The sequence below is a fragment of the Mus pahari genome, chromosome 12 (assembly GCF_900095145.1).
Source record: "Mus pahari chromosome 12, PAHARI_EIJ_v1.1, whole genome shotgun sequence".
Lineage (NCBI taxonomy): Eukaryota > Metazoa > Chordata > Mammalia > Rodentia > Muridae > Mus > Mus pahari.
The window spans coordinates 39,152,338-39,170,883 of record NC_034601.1 but is presented as its reverse complement, the minus strand read 5'-3'; the positions used below and the strand labels follow the sequence as shown (position 1 = coordinate 39,170,883).

The 18,546-nt window shown below is 42.0% G+C and overlaps 1 protein-coding gene across 1 annotated transcript in view; it reads right to left on the bottom strand.

Moving 5' to 3' along the window:
• Positions 1-17,467, bottom strand: part of Cfap44 (cilia and flagella associated protein 44) — a 69,983-nt gene extending 52,516 nt beyond the window's left edge. Inside the window, exons 1-12 of the mRNA XM_021209913.1 lie at positions 17,380-17,467; positions 14,573-14,698; positions 13,987-14,140; positions 11,217-11,379; positions 9,669-9,771; positions 8,901-9,117; positions 7,723-7,837; positions 5,536-5,700; positions 3,389-3,544; positions 3,038-3,085; positions 2,512-2,611; positions 1,222-1,316 (exon numbers count right to left, since the gene is read on the bottom strand). Coding sequence (XP_021065572.1) covers positions 1,222-1,316; positions 2,512-2,611; positions 3,038-3,085; positions 3,389-3,544; positions 5,536-5,700; positions 7,723-7,837; positions 8,901-9,117; positions 9,669-9,771; positions 11,217-11,379; positions 13,987-14,140; positions 14,573-14,698; positions 17,380-17,467 — 1,530 coding nt within the window. The remainder of the gene's footprint in view (positions 1-1,221; positions 1,317-2,511; positions 2,612-3,037; positions 3,086-3,388; positions 3,545-5,535; positions 5,701-7,722; positions 7,838-8,900; positions 9,118-9,668; positions 9,772-11,216; positions 11,380-13,986; positions 14,141-14,572; positions 14,699-17,379) is intronic.
• Between the last annotated feature and the right edge of the window lie 1,079 nt (positions 17,468-18,546).

The window sequence follows — 18,546 nt, the reverse complement described above, 5'->3', positions numbered from 1 at the left end:
ATCGCAGGGAGTTTGTACTTGGTTCAGTTGAAGGCATAAAACTTCGATTGTTAGCAAGAGTCATTTGGACAATTAAAACATTAATGATTTGGCTACATTCTAAAACTTCGGCTAAAACTAAAATTATAGGGAGAAATTGCCACCACCACTCTAGTAGTGACTCACATCAGGCCTAAAAACCTAGAGGAGTCCTGAGGAAAAAAAGAGTCTCAAAAGAGACTCAGCCTCCTAGAGTCCTGGCATTTCCAATCATATATTACACAAATCCTATCCGCATGTTAATAATGCCTCTGGCAGAGCCAAGCCCAGGATAGCTTAGAGTAAAATACCTGTAGAAGTTACGTTCATATTCTAGTATTTACCAAGGCCTAGAAAATAGGGAAATTGTAGTATTGCTTTGGCAGAAACACCCAAATCAGGTTTTTCTGCTGGGCCCAAAGGAATCAGTATAATTGAGGACCCCTGGTGGTGAGATTAAATTCTGACTAGCCTTGCACTGGACTTCCTTCTCAAGCTGTCTGGTTCCACCCCTAGACTATAGATCAGTTCGGGAAAAATCTGCGTCAGGTGTGGCTGCCAGCCACCGCGGTTCCTGGGCAGGACGATAGAGCATAAATATATTTTGTGCCAGTCCAACAAATTTTTTTTTTAATATTAAGGGCAGAAATGTTGGGGTCTCCCACCTCCTTGTTGCTGCCAAGCCTACCTTGTTGTTACACTAATCACTCTCCTTCAAAACACCANCCCCCTACAGGCGCTGAGACCCACTAGAGAGTTGCTGTGTCTCCACCGCCTACCAAGAGGACCCCCCCCCCCCCGGATCTCCCAGAATGCAGCCTTGGACCTCCTACGCCAACACCCATCTACGATCGACACTGAGCCATGTTCCCTGTGATCTCATCCCCTTATTCTTGCTGTTAAAAAGAATCAATCACTCCCCAAATAGTCCCATGGTGTTTAAAAATCATGCAAGGACAGAAGATGCCTCAAATTCGACTGCAAGGTGATTTTGCAAGACAGAGCTATGCCACGGGTAAAACAAAACCAGATTTTCACTAAGCAATGCAACCCATGAAGTGATTTCTGCAATATTTTAGGTAAAATAAACAAGTTGAACTATTTATACTTCTAAAATTCTGAGCCAAAAAATAACTACATCTCTACAAGATATCACAGATTCACCATATTTTCCAGTGTTTCTGATTAAAACAACAAACTTACTGATCGGGGTGCCCAAATGAGGGATGTGCCTCCTTGTTTAAATTTCATCTGAACCAAAGAGTTTTTACTAGCAAAATCATAGACACGAACAGAGCCTGCAGAAAAGAAGAAAAAGTTTTAAAAGCAATAGATTATAAATGTATTACTTATTTTTTAAAAAAATATTTCAGCTCACTTGTTAATAGGAGAAAATTCAGTAACTCAGATCAATTGATAGGCTAACTGCCTTTTAAATTTGTCTTTATTTTTTTTCTTTTTAGTTATTTTTAGATCAGCATGCATGCTAACAGATTTCCTTGTGGTGTTTTTATGCATGGTAGGTTTTAGTTGCGCTGCCCCCACACAAACACTGCCTGCCTGCCTCTCTCTCTCCTGGCTCCATTCTCACTGTATCTAACTGTCCCCACGATTCCTCTCTCTACTTTGATACTCCATGTGTTCTGGGATCTCTCTCCTCCCTCAGAGCCTCCTTCTCCTGATCTCAAGGGCCCTTTGCCAGTTTGATGAGAGGTGTGAATTGTGGCCAACTGACAGAACACATTCCTTTGCTGTCTGTGAGGTTAGAAATGCCTGTAAGTTGAGGGGACAGAGCAGTGGTGAGGGCAGAAAGGCACGAGTGCTGCTAACAAAATGAACAGCACTTTCCTAAATAATTTACAATTAGGTCTTTGTTCTAATCTCCAACCATGTCTGCTGCAGGCTGTATACTTCCTGCTTCAAAATCCATCTTGCTTCTTCTATTCCACGGGCTTCTTTTTTGGAAGAATGTTCAAACCCCTTTAATAGCCACACGTTTTCAGTTTGCATACAGACATGGCCAGATATATTTTTTACTGAGAGTTCTCACTTAACAAGGCTAGAGAGATGGCTCAGACAGTGACATGCCTGTCACACAAACCTGAGGACTTGAGTGTGAGTCCCCAGCCTCCATGAAAAAGCCAGGTATGGTGACACACGCCTGTAATCGCAGAGCTGGGAAGGCAGAGGCAGAGGATCCCTGGAGCTGCCTGCCTGTCTGGTCTAACCATTTGGTGAACTCAAGTCTCAGTGAGAGACCCTTCTCAAAAAATAGGTTGCAAAGCAGTGGAGGAAGATTCCTGATGTTACACACACACACACACACACACACACACACACACACACACCAGAACGTCGTACATATACATGAGCATGCATGGATGCACAACACAACACACACCAGAATACATGGACATATACATGGACACGAGTACATGCACAACATAACACACACAGAGACACATGCACACACACACATAGGTTTATACTTACAGTCCATGGCAGTTGTGGCCATGAGATAAGTGAGAGGAGATACAGCCAAGGCTGCAATGGGTCCGGAGTGGAAAGAGAAGAGGCATTCTGGATCCTGGGTCTGAGAACAGACAGCACATTGGATCTCAAAGACAGCATCATATACAATTAAAGCCAACCTTACAGACGATAACTAAAATCCTGTAGTACACATGCCATTTTACTCAAAGAGGAAAGTATAATAGATTCAGAAGAGCTCGGGACTGGGGAACTAGGAAAGCTAGACGGAGTCCTGGCTCCGAAGTTAATGACCAATTTTACATGGATCCCACCAGATGCCCCTTCCTGCCTGCTCAGGAGAGCAGCTGAAAGGACCGCCTTAGGTCATAGGAATGAAGACTCCCTGTGTTTAGGAAATGTTTAATGTATAATGATATAGTTCTGTTTTTAACTTGATGGAAACAAAAGAAAGACAAGCCAGCTTTTAAAGACTATCAAAGAATTTTTCCTATAGCAGTTAGGAGAAAATAAGGAAATGGGCACTTACAATATTTGAAAAGCTAAGGTCAAGCTTCCATATGGCTCCATTGGCATCCTAAAACAAACAGCCGGTAATGTTTTTAATCATTTTTAATGTTCATTAAATTAAAACTATTCATTCTATGATTTGGTTAAAATGAGGACCAGCAACACGACCTAGTGTTTACATATATTGTAAGGTGTCAATGAAATATAATAAGAATGTCTTCTATATATTTAAGACTAGAAACATATAATAGCCAAGCAATCTCATAAAGGTGTAACATGGGGCATTCTGGTGCAAACAATGAATTGTATTTCTATTTTCATTTTATGTCCTGATACAGTTAGAAAGTACAAACAGAAGAGTGTGGCATACCTGAGCCAGCCAAAAATTATTTCCAACTTCATTCATCTTGATCATTGAGAAGAGGTTGACACTCTTGTCTATGTGAAGTTCATTAATGGGTTCTATCTCCAACAATCCAGTATCATCTATAACGTCAGCCGTGTCGATGGTCTCAAAGTCCCATATCTTACAAAATTAACAAGAAAGTTATTTTATAACACAACAACTGTGTCCTTACTAGACACCAGAAGCTAACAAATACAAGGTGTCAGGTATGAGTCACTTCCTTTGGAGTTTTTGGCCTGTGAAGTCCCATAGACCTTCCCACCTAAGAGGTTATTGCCATTGCTCTTGATTGAACTCCAGAATTTGACTGTCGGTACCACATATTTTCATCACAGATCATGGCAAAATCACATTGGTACAGACCTGGAAGTGTCATTCCTATTAGTTAGCTTTCATAGTGTTGAGAAGTACTATCCAGTACTATGCTACTGGAGGAGAAAGGTGATCATCAATCATATTTCAGCTATGAACCCTGAGAGCTATAGAAATGACTGGCCTGGAAAGACGAGTTCATTGGTGTAAAAGTGGTGCAAACATCATAGTGGTAACCAATCGCTCTCAGATTGGGCTTAAGTCCTACTCAACAAGATGAAACCCATACAATGACCCCATTCCCTGACTAAGAATCTATGACTGGACAGGTTATAGGCTCTAAGATAGAGCCTACTAGTATGCAGCTAAATGGACACGGTATTAAATAGACTCCCAGTGACTTATTCTTATACTCATTGACCTGTGCATCTCTCAACCCACATCTGACAAGCTTCTATTTATTTTTTGTGACCTATAGCTGGCCAAGATACAGAGAGTAAGAGACTGTACAGTGCTCAGCCCTAAATGGAACATATACCCGTATGCTGCCTTCCCCAAAAGTTTCAGGAACCATTGCAGAAGATGAGGCAGAAAGAGAGTAAGAGCTTGGGATGCTGGGGACTATGAGGAAATATCTTCTGGGCGGAGGTGCAGCTGCAGGTATGAACTCACAAGCAGTTATGGCAACAGGTATAACACCCATGCAAGCCCAGGCCAGACCAAATCCCAAGATGCAGATGGGAGTTGGGTGCATAATTCAATCCCAAGTCATGGAGCTATTGGCAACTGCAAGCTTCTGGGAGACAGACAATTTTCACTAAGGGTATAGTCTCTGGTAAGTTGGCCATTCTCCAGTGGCTGCCCATACAATCAAGAATATGGACATGCGTAGTCTTACTTCAACTTGATATGTCGTGTTTGGCTGGTATCCGTGAGAGGCCTCTTTTTCTGAAGAGAAATGGAGGAGTAGATGGGGAAGGGGAGGGGCTGGGAGGAAAGGAGAGAGGAAAAACTGCAGTCTGGATGTTAAAAAAAAAAAGAAAGAAAATAGATGTGCACATATACATATGAAGAATATTCAGATAGCACATATTGATCTTGAGGAATTTAATAACCAGAAGGCCCCAGACCATGGACCAGGAAGACTGCAAGACAAATCAGAAGACTGTAGGTTCTCTAGTGTTCACAGAAGGTGCCATACAGGGTAAATGGGAAACACAGGGAAGAACAGAAACTCAGGGGACTTAGTTTCTGATGCAGTGTCCCAGTGCACAGTGAAATCACTGAGTTCCCCAGCACAAGGTCTGGGGAAAAGGGTGGTGGCACACATCAAGCCCCACCCACACACCCGGGAGAGATACCATTTCCACCAGCAGCCTGGTGGTGATTCACACCTTTAATCCCAGACCTCAGGAGGCCCAGGCAGGTAAATCTCTGAGAGTTCAAGGCCAGCCTGGTTTACCTAGTGAGTTCCAGGCTAAGTTCACAATTTTCAATCTTTAAGAAATGCCCAGCCGCGGGCACTGTGATAGGATGTGCGCCCACTGTTTGTCTGGTGCTAATATGGGCTTTCATTTTCTGAAGTCCCTACGCCAATACCTGAAGCCCAAGAAGAAGAGCTCCCTTCAGAATGTTTCCATTAATTTTGACAAGAATGCAAATATTTACTGCGTGAGAAGTGTCATTTAAAATGAATTGATCTTGAAAATAAGTAACCACAGGCCCCCTTCAAAAAGCACCGTATAAGACAAACCCACCTAGATGATCTGCAAGTCTTAGATGGAGTGGCGTGGCCTTACCCTAACACTGCCATCCGAACCGGCAGTGATAACTTCCCCTTCATCCAGCATTATCTGGTTAATGGAACCACTGTGGCAAGACTTCATGCCAGTCCGACAGAGTTCCACCTTGATGAGGCTGCCTTCCCAAAGCAGCAGGTTGCCCCATTCTGACCCTGAGAGAACCTGGCAGGTGGGAAGAAAGAAATGTGCATAAAGAATAAACACCACAAACATATGAGAGTTAGCTTCTAGATTCTTTTTTCTTGACTGTGAAAATCATAGCTTGGGTATAAGAAGGAAAGAAAATGGAGAAATAAAAACCCACCACCACAGATACAACCTCCAATTATACCTTTAGCACTACGCTGCCTAACACCCCACAACTGGGCAGTGTGTTAGTGGTAATTTCCTTATGAATGCTGGTAGTAGAACTGTCTGCTAAACTGGAAGACCACTACTAAGTTGAGCAGATTACAGCTCAAGTTTCATACACGGAAAGTATTTGGGACTGCTCCCAAATTAATGTCTAATTCAACAGTTTCCAAAATGCGTGCCATCAAACACTGGCTCTTATGGTCCTTAATGAGTGATATAATAAGTAATATTTATGGGGTATACCTCAATACTTGCATTGGCGTTTAACGCCCAAAGCCATGTGCACTAGGTACTCCGCTCAGCAGCACCATGTGCAGTTGTGCCTACGGGTGCTCTGTTTTCCCTAACTCCAGCTTTGTTCTCACTCGGAGAAAACTGAAGCACCGTCAGTTAAATAACTTACCCCCCAAATTCCCCAGAGGAGCCAAGGTGCTGGTTTCAGTGCTGTTACTCAAAAGTCCCTGCTCTGACTACACTGTCTCAGAAGCCGGAGGCCAAAGAAACTGGCAAGCACACTTCTTCTCTCTGAGATACCTGGGCATCTTTGACTAAGAAAGTCTTATGTCCACAGACCATCCTCAGTGCGGATTGATCCATAGTGGGAAACTGTCCTTCTCATCGGCAAGAACTGATGATTTTAGCTCAGTCTTAATCTCGCTTGCCTATGTGACCTGCTACTGGGCCTCAGCTCACTTTAGCAGAGTCTTCAACTTGATTTTTTATACAAGTGTTTCCACTGATGAATACTAATTGTACACATTTATGAGGTGTAGTGTGATAGCTTGATACATGTATACGATGTATGATGGGTAATCAGGATTCTCAGCATCTCCATCCATCACGTTTGTGCTGGAAAGCTTTGAACACCTGTCTCCAGTTCCTCATTACATATTCAAAACATGGTTGTGAACCAGACACCCACTGTGCTGGAAAACATTAGAACTTAGTTCTTCTGTGGGGGCCAGAGGTGAACATCAGCATCTTCCTTCACAGCCTATTATTACTGTTGGGATTTTGTCAAGGGTCTCACTGGACCCAAAGCTCACTAATTTTTCTAGACTGGCTAGCCCAGACTTCTTTATTTTCTCCTTTACACCGTACTTTTAATTGAAACTATGCCGTCACTTTAATGCCCAGATAATTTGGTTTCTTAAAGTGATATTTGTGTGCTGGAATTTTCTTATAAGAGACGTGATCACAAGTAACACAGTATAACTTATTCTATCTAATAGGAGACCCAGTAAGATAGCAAAGGGAAATGGATCCCAGTTAACCATTATTTTGGGCAAAAAAACAAAAAACAAAAAATAAAAAAAAACAAAAAACAAAACATAAAATCTGTAAGAGCAAGAGAAAAGTGGACAATAATGTCAGTAAATCAACTGGCAAATTATTCTACAGTGTTGCAGATACAGCTAGGAAATGCCTCATCTTCCCATGCCATCCTGACACTGAATCAAGGCGCAAGCTTGATTGAAGCCCTGCCTATGTGAGTCCCTTGGAACATCATGACACAAAAGGGAAATCATTATAACTTCATGACATCATCGACATGTCACTGTGTTAATGGAAGAGAATGTTTTACACCTCACGTACATATGATAAGTCGCAAAACCAGGAAATGGCTTATACATATGGATTATGAAGACTTTAGGGAAATGTTTTCCTTTCCATTGATAGTCTGTAAAAGGAAAATGAGGTGTTCAGGACACTCAGAATTACAGTAGCTGTTCTCATTGACAGTCCTTGAACACGTGGTTGACTTCAAGTAAGCCTGCTGCCATCTGCTCACAGTCCAGTGACTGAGGAACGGCAGGCGTGCTCGCTCACCTTCCCATCGGGAAGCTCCGCATAGCCCTCTATGTCACTGGTGGACGTTTTGCCAAATCGCCCCAGGGACCCTTGCAGCTTGAGACCAGTGAATGTAAAAGCCATCTCCCAGAACCTGCAAACAAGAGAGAAAGAGGTCAGAGATGCTGATCAGTGTGGTGTCATATTATGTCCATCAGCCCCGGATATGCAGATATGTGCATGTGAAGTAACTTCAGTCAGTTCATCTTGACACATAGTGTCTACTAGTCCCTGTTAGGCAACATAGAGTCAACACTGGGGGGGTGGGGAGGGAGTCCCCTGTCTTTGTGAGACCTGGATTTTGAGTTATGATGTCTGCTGCAGCAGTTATCAGCCATAAGTGAAATTATCAATTAGACTGAAGTAATTGATGTTAAGTACAAGTAACCAGTAAGAAGGATCACAGAGGGTCTACATCATTCCATTCTGCAAGCAGATCAAGGTGGGTGTGGGACCTGGAGCCACAGACTTGAGATCAGGAGTCGGCAATGATCATGAGGAGTGGTTGTGAGGATTCTTGTGCCACCGTTAAGACTTGAGAAACATAAGAAACTCCACCATGGTCTGAAAAACACCATGGCTTTGTAAACACCAACAGTGAGTTACTGAGATGCTATGAAAAACTGCTTTAAGTGGAGACTATGAGAAGGCTGCGCTCAACTTAAAAGCCCTTCCTTTATCTATACTGTTTTGGAGGATCAGTCCCTATATTAAAAGGTACACTAAGAAAAAGGGGGAGGGAGAAAGGGCGAACTGCTGGTTAACTTGAAAAACAACCCAGGCAGGGCTGGAAAGCCGGCCCAGCAGTTAGCAGCACTCTCTGCTCTTTCTAGAAGACCCGGGTTTGAGTCCCAGCACTTGCACTCACGCACGCACACACGGCACCTTACAACCATCTGTAACCCCAGTTCCAGGGGATTCAAAGTCCTCTTCTGGCATCCACAGATACAACGTGCATGTATTATACATGTATGCACACAGACAAAACATTCATAAACATAAAATAAGAATAAGTATTTTAAAAAACTTTCTGAAATCTTCCTAATTTTGAAAAAATATTCAATGTAATGATAGCAAAAATTATCTTTATATCTTTGGTCCTTTTAGAAACGTCCCTTAAAATATCTACAAGTTTCTTTGTTGGGTACCAGACTTACTTGATGTGGCCGGATCCTGAGGTAGTTAACTGCTCATCATTATCAGGATTGAAAGTGACCTTAAAGACATCCTGAGAAAACGCTTTCGTTCTCAGTATGGGCTGTTCTTCCTTCCAGTCCCAGATGGTTATTGTGTAATCAGGATGACAGCCAACAGAGGCCAGCAAGTTCCCCTCGTTGTTAAAGTCTACATACGCATAGGCCTTCTCTGTCCCATCTGTAAGGATGAATGGGAGTCTGATAATTTCCCAGAGTTAAAAAAAAAAAAAAAAGCAAAAAACTGGACTCCCCAAATCAGTTACCCAGACAGCAGAACTGTAAGACAATGGAGATGGCTAATGTTAGCCACCACTCTCACCCTCACTAGTTTGTAACAGCCAGTTATTCAAACTAAACAGCAGGGAAGTTTTTGTGAAGTTATTGGCCAACATGACTGATAGCTCTGAGCAGTTGACTTGAAGGATTTTATCCTTGAAAGTCTAGGCAGGCTTCATCCAGTCAGCTGCAAGGTCTTAGAAGTAAAACTGAAGATTCTCTGAAGAGATAGTGCTGCCTGGAGAAGGCCCACCAACCCTCTCTCTGGAATCTCCAGCCTGTGGGGACCCAAACAACTAACCTAAACAACTGTAAGCCAATTTTATGAAATAAATTTCCTTTCTACCTCTTACTTTTGTTTCTCTGCCGAATCTTGGTTAATTCTGTAATCTTGGTCACCTTCAGGACCTTAGTCTTGAACATGGACTACTCCAAAGATCTTGATGGCCTCACCTCTCAAGATTCTGTAGGGCTTCAGAGAAGGGAACTCGTAGATGATAATCTTTGGAAAACTTCCTTTTTCGGCAACTGCGAAGTAAGTTTTCTTTGGATGGACCTAGAAAAACAGAGTCTCACTAAAATATTCAAGGGAAAATTTCACTTAGATATTCTTATCCATGCAGTACTTAGTGACCATTACTGTGTTGGCTAACTAGACTGCGCTTCAATCTAAAATTTTAAAAATGTGCATATGATAAATACTTAATGATGGATATGATTTGAACTAAAAACTAAAAGAAATTTTTAAAAATTAAGGCTTAGCTTTATTAAAGAAATCATTTTAATGTTATGAGTATTAAATTCATAGTGAGAATGAAGGCTTTACTCTTTAGTGTGTGTCAGAATTGCTTCAAAGGTTCATCCAAACACAGATTTTAAGCCCTAAACCCAGTGTTTCTGAATTCACATTTACATTTTTAACAAGTGCTATGCTTCTGTTGGCCTGGATGGTTATGTAGGAACAGCTAAGTAGGACAGAATACCAGTCATACTTACAGTGTAAGTCGCTCTAAATGGTAGAAACATTCACAAAATGTGTGTTTCCGTTCATTTTCTCCCTGAAAGACTGGGTTATTTATGGCAGACAGAATTTATTTGCCTAGCTGTCCTGAAGAGTTGGAGATCCAGAACTGTGGAGCAACATCTGTCAAGGGTTTTTGTGAGCACCATCCCATGAGAGGAGCTGACAGGCTGACCTCCTGCTGAAGCTGCCTTTTATCCTGTGGTGACACATCCTTAGGAAAATATCTCTTTCTTTCTAAAAGACTGAAACTTTTGCTAGACCTCACAGCCTAGTTAATAATACAGGTTAAGATCACTTAAGACTGATATTCTCCTGTGTTGTTGGTGCATTTGTTTAACCTGCCTTTAAGATACTAATTCAACAATTAATTTTATGGCCTTGGATTTCCTACATTATCAGTTTTTATAACTACACTGATGCACAGCTGTAATCTTGATTTATGTACAGAGTAGTGAGATAGATGGATGGATGGATGGATAGATAAATAGATGATAGATAGATAGATACATAGATACATAGATAGATACATACATAAATACATAGATAGATAGATAGATAGATAGATAGATACATACATACATACATACATACATACATACATAAATACATAGATAGATAGATAGATAGATACATACATACATACATACATACATACATACATACGTAGATACATACATAGATACATACATAGATGCATAGATAATTTCCTCTCTGTTCAAGAAGCTAAGGCAGGAGGATTCCAGGTTTAAAGCCAGCCTGGGCTCTGTACTGACTTCAAGGCCAGCTTGGGCTTCATGAAAAAGAAATAAAAAACACTTTAAAGAAAGAGAAAGAAAAGGGCTTAGAAAAAAGATGGCTGTGCATCCCACATGGCCCTACCACACCCTGCATATCACTGGTCTCTAACTGCCACCGTGGCAACTGAGAAAAGCAGAAACAGGGTGTCCCCGCCCCTGGGTCACTAAATGCTGGCATACCCCAATGGCGCCGATCCCTTGGCCACTGCTACTCTGCAGGTAAATTTGCGTCTTGTCTTTAAAATCCAGCAGGATCATCTGGTTCCCAGCCACGTACAGCAAAGTGTTGCTGTCCAGAAGTTGTAGGTTGGCTCGCTTTCTGCAGTCATAACCAAAAGAATGGCTGGGGCAAGGCTGCTAAGGAAAACAGTGGGACAGGACATCCAATAGGGATCGGATGCCTGACTAAAACAACTGAGACTAGTTTTAAAACCGATACTCTATTTAATTAACGATCTGAAGACAACAAAGCCGAACTTTACCCTGAAACTCAGAATTTTTTTATGGATCACAGACGCAGTTTTATTTTTAAAGTAAGTGAAAAATCTTCATACGGAAGCTTAAAGTTTTCTACTTGAACTTTTGGGAAGAAATTCTGAGATCTGGGGATAAGCAGATAGATAGTGCTAGCCTTTCTTAATGGGGATCATTTTCCTCTGTATCCTGAAAACAGAACCATACCACATGGGACAAAATCCGCCTCTTCACCTTCATAGCTGCCAGTCAAGTTTGTTGAAATCATAGTAAAAATAATTTTTATTATTGTTTATATGGGATGTATGTATGTGTGTATGCATGTACGTGTGTGTGTGTGTGTGTGTGTGTGTGTGTGTGTGTGTGTGTGTGTGTGATTTCTCGTCTTTCATCTTGGGTCCCAGAGATTCAATTCAGGCCATCAGGCTTATGTGGCAAGTTTTTTTAACTCACTGATCCACCCTCTAAAAATATTTTCTAGGCCTCTTCCTTGAAGATGAAAGGCATTTAAAATTCTGGGGTGATGAGGCAGCTAGCTGGTTCACTGGGTAATGGGGTGATGAGGCAGCTAGCTGGTTCACTGGGTAAAGGCACTTGCTGCCAAGACTAACGACCTGTGTTTCGTCCCTAGAACTAAATTACTGGATAAAAAGGGCAGACTCCTGAAAGCTGTCCTCTGGCATGCCCTGGCACATGTGGGAACACACATGTACACACTTGCATACATAATACATGTAAAAAAGCAAATGTAAAGAAAATCTGACATTTGTAGAAATCTAATACAAAATTTTATAACATGCCTACTGTACTCAAATTAAAACTTAATTAATATAAACAGATTATTTAAATTCACTAATAATAGGATACATAAGAATATATAGATTTTCCAAGGCTTTTTTTACTACATTTCTGTATAAGCAAATATATTGTATGTATGTATGTATGTATGTGTATGTATGTATGTATGTATGTGTATGTATGTATATTTATGTCATAGAGTAAAATTGCATTAATTCAAAATGGAAGTTTAAAGATCTGGGTTACATAAGATCTTATTGGTACAGTCAGCTCAAATTTAAAAACACAAGACATAAAATAACATGCAAATGAGAGCAACCTATGAAAACTTTTAGCATCTCTGTGCTGCTTCAGTGGACAGATTCTTTACAAGAACCTGTTGTTCATAAAGGTTTAAGGATGAATCTATTTCTTGAGACTTTGTTTGGGGGGTGGGGAGAACTATGATTTTGGAGGATCCACTTATTTGTAAGAAAAGTTCTTGTGTCCGAAAGAACAGAAAAGTTAAGAAGAGAAAACGCCAGGTTAGAAAGTAATATGTGGCAAACTAGTTTGATCACACCTAGGCTTGATCACACCTAGGCTTGATCACACCTAGGCTTGATCACACCTAGGCTTGATCACACCTAGGCTTGAAACAGAGTTCAAAGCTGCATTCAGAAAGCGAGCACACTTATCTCCAAACTAGACCCTTCGGGAGAGGCCAGCTGCAGTGCCGACGGACAGCAGCCACTGTTCCCAGCGCTAGTTACCCTCTCACAGACCTAACACGCGGACAGCAAACACAAGTGTTCCCCTGGGTCAGCCCTACGGTTGCCTGTCTTCACAAACCAATCAAAACTTGCTGTAGTGTGACCTCTCGTCTCAGAGTCACCTCGGCTAACCCTTCCGGTGCGTGATGGCAAAGTATCAGCCTTGGCAATGGTACCATCAGTGCCTCGAGAAAGGAAAGCAATGACGTCACTAGACGGGCATTGGCAAAGGGAGGCCAGCCTGGAACTCTGAAGAAAATGTCAGTGAGAAGCTTTGCAGACTCTTGCGAAAACCACATCTCGGTGAACTTTAGCCTGGTCCATCTGTGAAAAGAGTCACTTCTTCCTACGGTGGCACCGAACAAAAGCTTAATTTAAATTAGGATCAACACCCCCACCACATTTCTCACAATTTCCTAAGAAAAAGGTTGGTAAACTTGTAAGGCAAGAAGTAGATAGATAACTTAGGTCAGCAGTTCTCAACCACAAGTGGAGACCCTGCGGGGGGTGGGGGTCACATAACAGATATATTTACATGATTCATAGCAGCAACAAAATTACAGTTATGAAGTGACAAAAAAATAACTGTGATTGGGTGTCACCACAACATGAGGAACAACTGTATTACAGGGTTGACACATTAGAAAGGTTCAGAACAACTGCCTTAAGCTTTCTAGACAAAAAAAAAAAAAAAAAAAAAAAAAAAAAAAAAACACCACCAACAACAACAACAAAAAACCCAGTCTTAATCACCACTATTTAAGCAGCTATAGACAGAATGTAATGGGATGCGTCTGTGCTGCAATAAAACTTTATTTACAAAAACAGGCCAGAGGCCACATTTGCTCCAGGGGCTATAGTTTGCCAACCCCTGACCTAGGAAATGAAACCCTCTAGCGTTATAAATGTATAGCTGGAATGGATACTTGAGGGTGAGAAAATGAAGTGGGATCCTCCCTTCCGAAGACACCTGTGGTATGGAAATAAGCTCCAGGTAATCGTAATAGAAGGTTTCTGAGAGTTTCTTCTTTACTTCGACTTCTGGTTCTTCCTTAACTTCAACAGGAGGCTCCTGGGGAGCTAAAACATGAAACACATGATCTAAGAAGAATACACGTTGAACCCTACAATCATATTTCACAAAGGGAGGAAGGCCATGCAGCCGTGCCTGAAGTTAAGAACCACCACTGGCCTGAGCCCGTGTTCCATGCTACTAAACTCAGGAGGAGGAGCCCAGGATGTGCGCACATCCTGCGTGAGGTGCGTGCTGGCCACGCTTCCAACAGGGGACTTGGAGAACTTCTAACTAAGCCGAGGCACGATCCCCGGATCACTTTATCCCCAGATCAAATACAAGACCATGTGGTCCTCAGAAACAGAATGCAGAACCCCTGAGGGCGGCTACTTTCTGTACCGGAGTCCACGTCTTGCAGATTTCCCGTTTTTTTCGATCTATGAACAGCAATCTTTAAAAACAGTGACAATTACTGAGAGAGAGCTAATCACGCTTACGTGCAGGAGCCTGAACGTACTCTTGAGATGAATGTGAGCTTTCGTCCATATCATCCAAATCCAGGTCATCATCCAAATACGACTCTTCCCCTTCAGTATTTAAGTCGGCTGTGGTATCTTCGGAAGCTTCGTGTATAGATATTAAAGACCATTCATTTCATTTTAAAATCTCACAAGATTTTAGTTAAATGTTTTTTTTTTAATTTCCAGAGCAACTAAAACTTCTCACTCGTTTATGCTTTAAATGTAAATGTTTTATATTCAAACTTTCTTAGAACATACTTTATTTGATCAGACTTAAACTTTTACAAAAACGAAAAGGCCGTCTCTGTGAGTTCATTTCTGTTTTCATTTCCTTTCTAGTCTATTTCTCTTATGACATATTAACAAGAAAGAATAAGCAAGATGCCAGCATGAATGTTAGTATTACTGCAGTCATAACGCCAACTAATATTTGATAGGTTAGGTTGAAGATCCACAATGCTTTTTAAGAGTAACCCTTTCTCTCAAAGTAAAATCAACTTATTATTAAATATTTTAGTAAGTTAAAATATTGGCTTCAGATAAAATTAATGAGGAATGAGAACTGAGGAAAGAGAGGATTTCAGGAATAAGACAATGTTCAGTTCATGTCCGACCATGGGCATGCTTAGAATCCACGGTGTCAATCACATGAGAGACTAGCCTGAGGGACCTTCAGAAGAACAGGGAAGAAACAGCAAGTGCACCCCGAAGTCCCCAGTAAGTCTGAGATGAAGCTGAAAGACTAGAGACAAAACCCAAGAGAATTATAAATGACTGCAAAAGGCTGGGCCAAGTCAATTAGCTGGACCACAGACCGAACTCCATAGGATGCACGCATTTGGATGGAAAGAAGGTACCTGAACGGGCCAAAGACTCAGCTCTGCTCAGGGAGGCTCTGGAGAACCACTCTCTAAGTACACCTGAGCTCACTCTTGTGGCCAGGGCACCTCTCCTCTCTCATGGGCAACCTATGGAATCCTTCTCCATAGCTTTCCCAATTTAATTTCCCAAGTAACTCATTTAAATGGGCTAAAAGGAGCTGATGGCTTGGCAGGTGAGAACACTGGCTGCTCTTCTGGAGGACTGGGTTTTGATTCCCAGTACCCACACAGCAACTAACAACTTCCTGTAACTCCCGTTCCATAGGCACTGTACATATGTGGTGCAGACATACTTGTAGGCAAATATTCACACATGTAAAGTAAAAATAAATAGTAAGTAAATAAGTGAGACTCTAAAAGGTATATATTTTTTTTCCTTCAAGGTCAAGCACTGCCACACAACCCCAGGAGGAACTGCGTGACAAGTTTCAGACTGAGGCAGTAGACCTCAAAAGGAGGAGGCCTCCTGGAGACGGTTGTGGAACTCTTGGCCAGAGAAAAATTATTGAGCCGAAGTTCTCTTGGCTACTTATCTGTCTTGTCTTTTTTATTCCTTTTCCTGCTTATGAGATGTTCTTGATAGCCTAGGCTAGAGAGAACAATGGGTAAGAAACTATCCCTTAGCCAGGCTTGGTGGCGCACGCCTTTAATTCCAGCGCTCAGGAGGCAGAGGCAGGAGGATTTCTGAGTTCAAGGCCAGCCTGGTCTACAGAGTGAGCTCCAGGACAGCCAGGGCTATACAGAGAAACCCTTCTCGAAAAACCAAAAAAAAAAAAAAAAGAAAAGAAAAGAAAGAAACCATCCCTTGAGATGGAGTCACTAACCATGACCTCATCCCTCATCTCCGGGAAAACCAGCGCTTCAATTTATAAATCATGTATAAGATACTGTTGATAGATTAAAAACTTTCCCAACAATAAAATTTTATATGGCTGCACATGTGTCATCAGAAGTAGGCTTTGGTATATGTTTAAGAAAGCCTTGATTAAAACAGTTTAAATTTATGCTTTGAAGATTTACAGAAAATCAGGATGTTGAACAGTAACTGATCATAAAAAATTTATTACCTTGTTCTTAGAAATTTGTCACTAGCCTTAGATGATTTTTGTATTTTATTGTTCCAAATGATCATAATATCCATTCTACCTGACTGCTTCATTGAATATTTTTTTAAGCGTTGTAATACCTGTTTCTTTATGCATAAAAACCCTTGTTTGAAAGCTGCAAAATACACCCAGATTCAAACTGGCTCTGTGCTTGTTTCTGTCTGTCACCACCAAATCCTTACCCGCCTAGCCTTTGAGGACCCTCATCCCTGGAACCCCCATACCCAACTTGGGTGGTCCTTGGCAAAGCACCTCCAAGTGGTGGACTCGGGGCTTAAAGACGAATTCCACCTCTTTCCATTCTGCTGTGTCCAATTGTCCATCACATACAGAGATCGCAGAGGAAATGGAGAGCAAGATATTCGTGCAGCTTGCTATCAACATAGACAGCTGACATTTATTTGGTTGTTTTGACCCAGGGTCTAATGTAGCCCAGTGGGTCTCAAGGTGGTGGCTGGCTAAGGCTGAGAATGAGCCTGAAATCCTAATTCTCCAGTTCCTACCTCTGGACTGGCTGGGATTTACACTTCCATGTTAAACAGTGCCAGGAATTGAACCCAAGACCTCTGGTACTTTAGGCCAGCCTTCTACCCACTGAGCTAAGTACAGAGAGATGAGCTAGGAACTGGGGTTAAAAATTAAAGCATAGATGCTACTTTTAGGGAACAGGAGAGTTTGTAAGAGAGTGTGGAAACAGGCCAAGCATTTCTGACTGTAAATCCAGATGGTACTCTTTTTAAATGATCTTACCCAAAGCTGATAACAAAGAAGTGTGTGTGTTATTGCCCCTACTCACATTTCAGCGTGGACCTATGAGCCAACTTTCCCTCATTCCTTGATCCTGATCTTCCTCCATCAGTGTCCTGGTCATCCGGCTCCTTCATACCTTCCGTAAGTATAAAATGAGAGAGAAAGACGTAAGGCCGGAACACAGAAATTAACAGATCTCTCCCCATCATGAATTCCACAAGCACCAAAGGCCAGGTGTGCTGGCACTCTTGTGCCTGCACTGTATCCAAGATGACGTATAGTGGGAGGCTGTGAGCGACATCGTGCACCTCAAATGAACTCAAATCACATGTGTCCATTCTCCAGGCATACCTGCCTCTCTAGTGCACTCTAGTTTTCCCAAGATCCACACTGAAACATGACACCTAAGCCCATCTTTCCTTCAAATGCATCCCCACGAAAACTAAACCTCTGTCACCCTTTCTTTTGGTCAGTCCAGGGTCTCCTTTTCCTTGTCCTATTATCAATCCTCATGGAGTTACATAAGCGTCATTGTTGGAGATTAGCTCAATCTGGAATCTGAGTGTCCAAACGCTAAAGGTCCTTGTCCCCAATTGGTTTTTGATCGATCAATAAAGATGCCAATGGCCAATGGTTGGGCATGGGGCGGGACCTTTAGAGTTGCGCAGGCTAGGATGCAGAGAGGAAGTGATGTAGGTTCGCCAGAATGTGGGAACAGACAGATGGACAGGTAGCTGCAGGAGACAAAGCCAACCAGCCTTGTGAAAGTTCTACTTCCTTGATTGGGCCTAGGGTAGCAGGCGAAGTATTTATTAGAAATGCCCAGTCGCTGAGTTAGCAAAGGTATTTCAAAAGTAAGCTAATGCGTGTGTGTCTTTCATTCTCAGACAGGAAGAGCCGCTGGGCAGGTGGCTGGAAAGCGCAAGCAGAGTAGTCAACACTCACACTCCATTTCGTTTCACATGTATGTTTGAGCACAGCTTCTGTGTCTCACAGGCACTAAATTACCAGGTTGAGGGGCGGGGAGGGGGGAGAGAAAAAACATAGACAGCCTTGAACTTCCGGGAGCTTATTGTTTAGAAATACAGGCATTCAACAAATAGTGGAAATTCGATGCTACAAGAAATGAAAATGAGCCGGGCGTGGTGGCGCACGCCTTTAATCCCAGCACTCGGGAGGCAGAGGCAGGCGGATTTCTGAGTTTGAGGCCAGC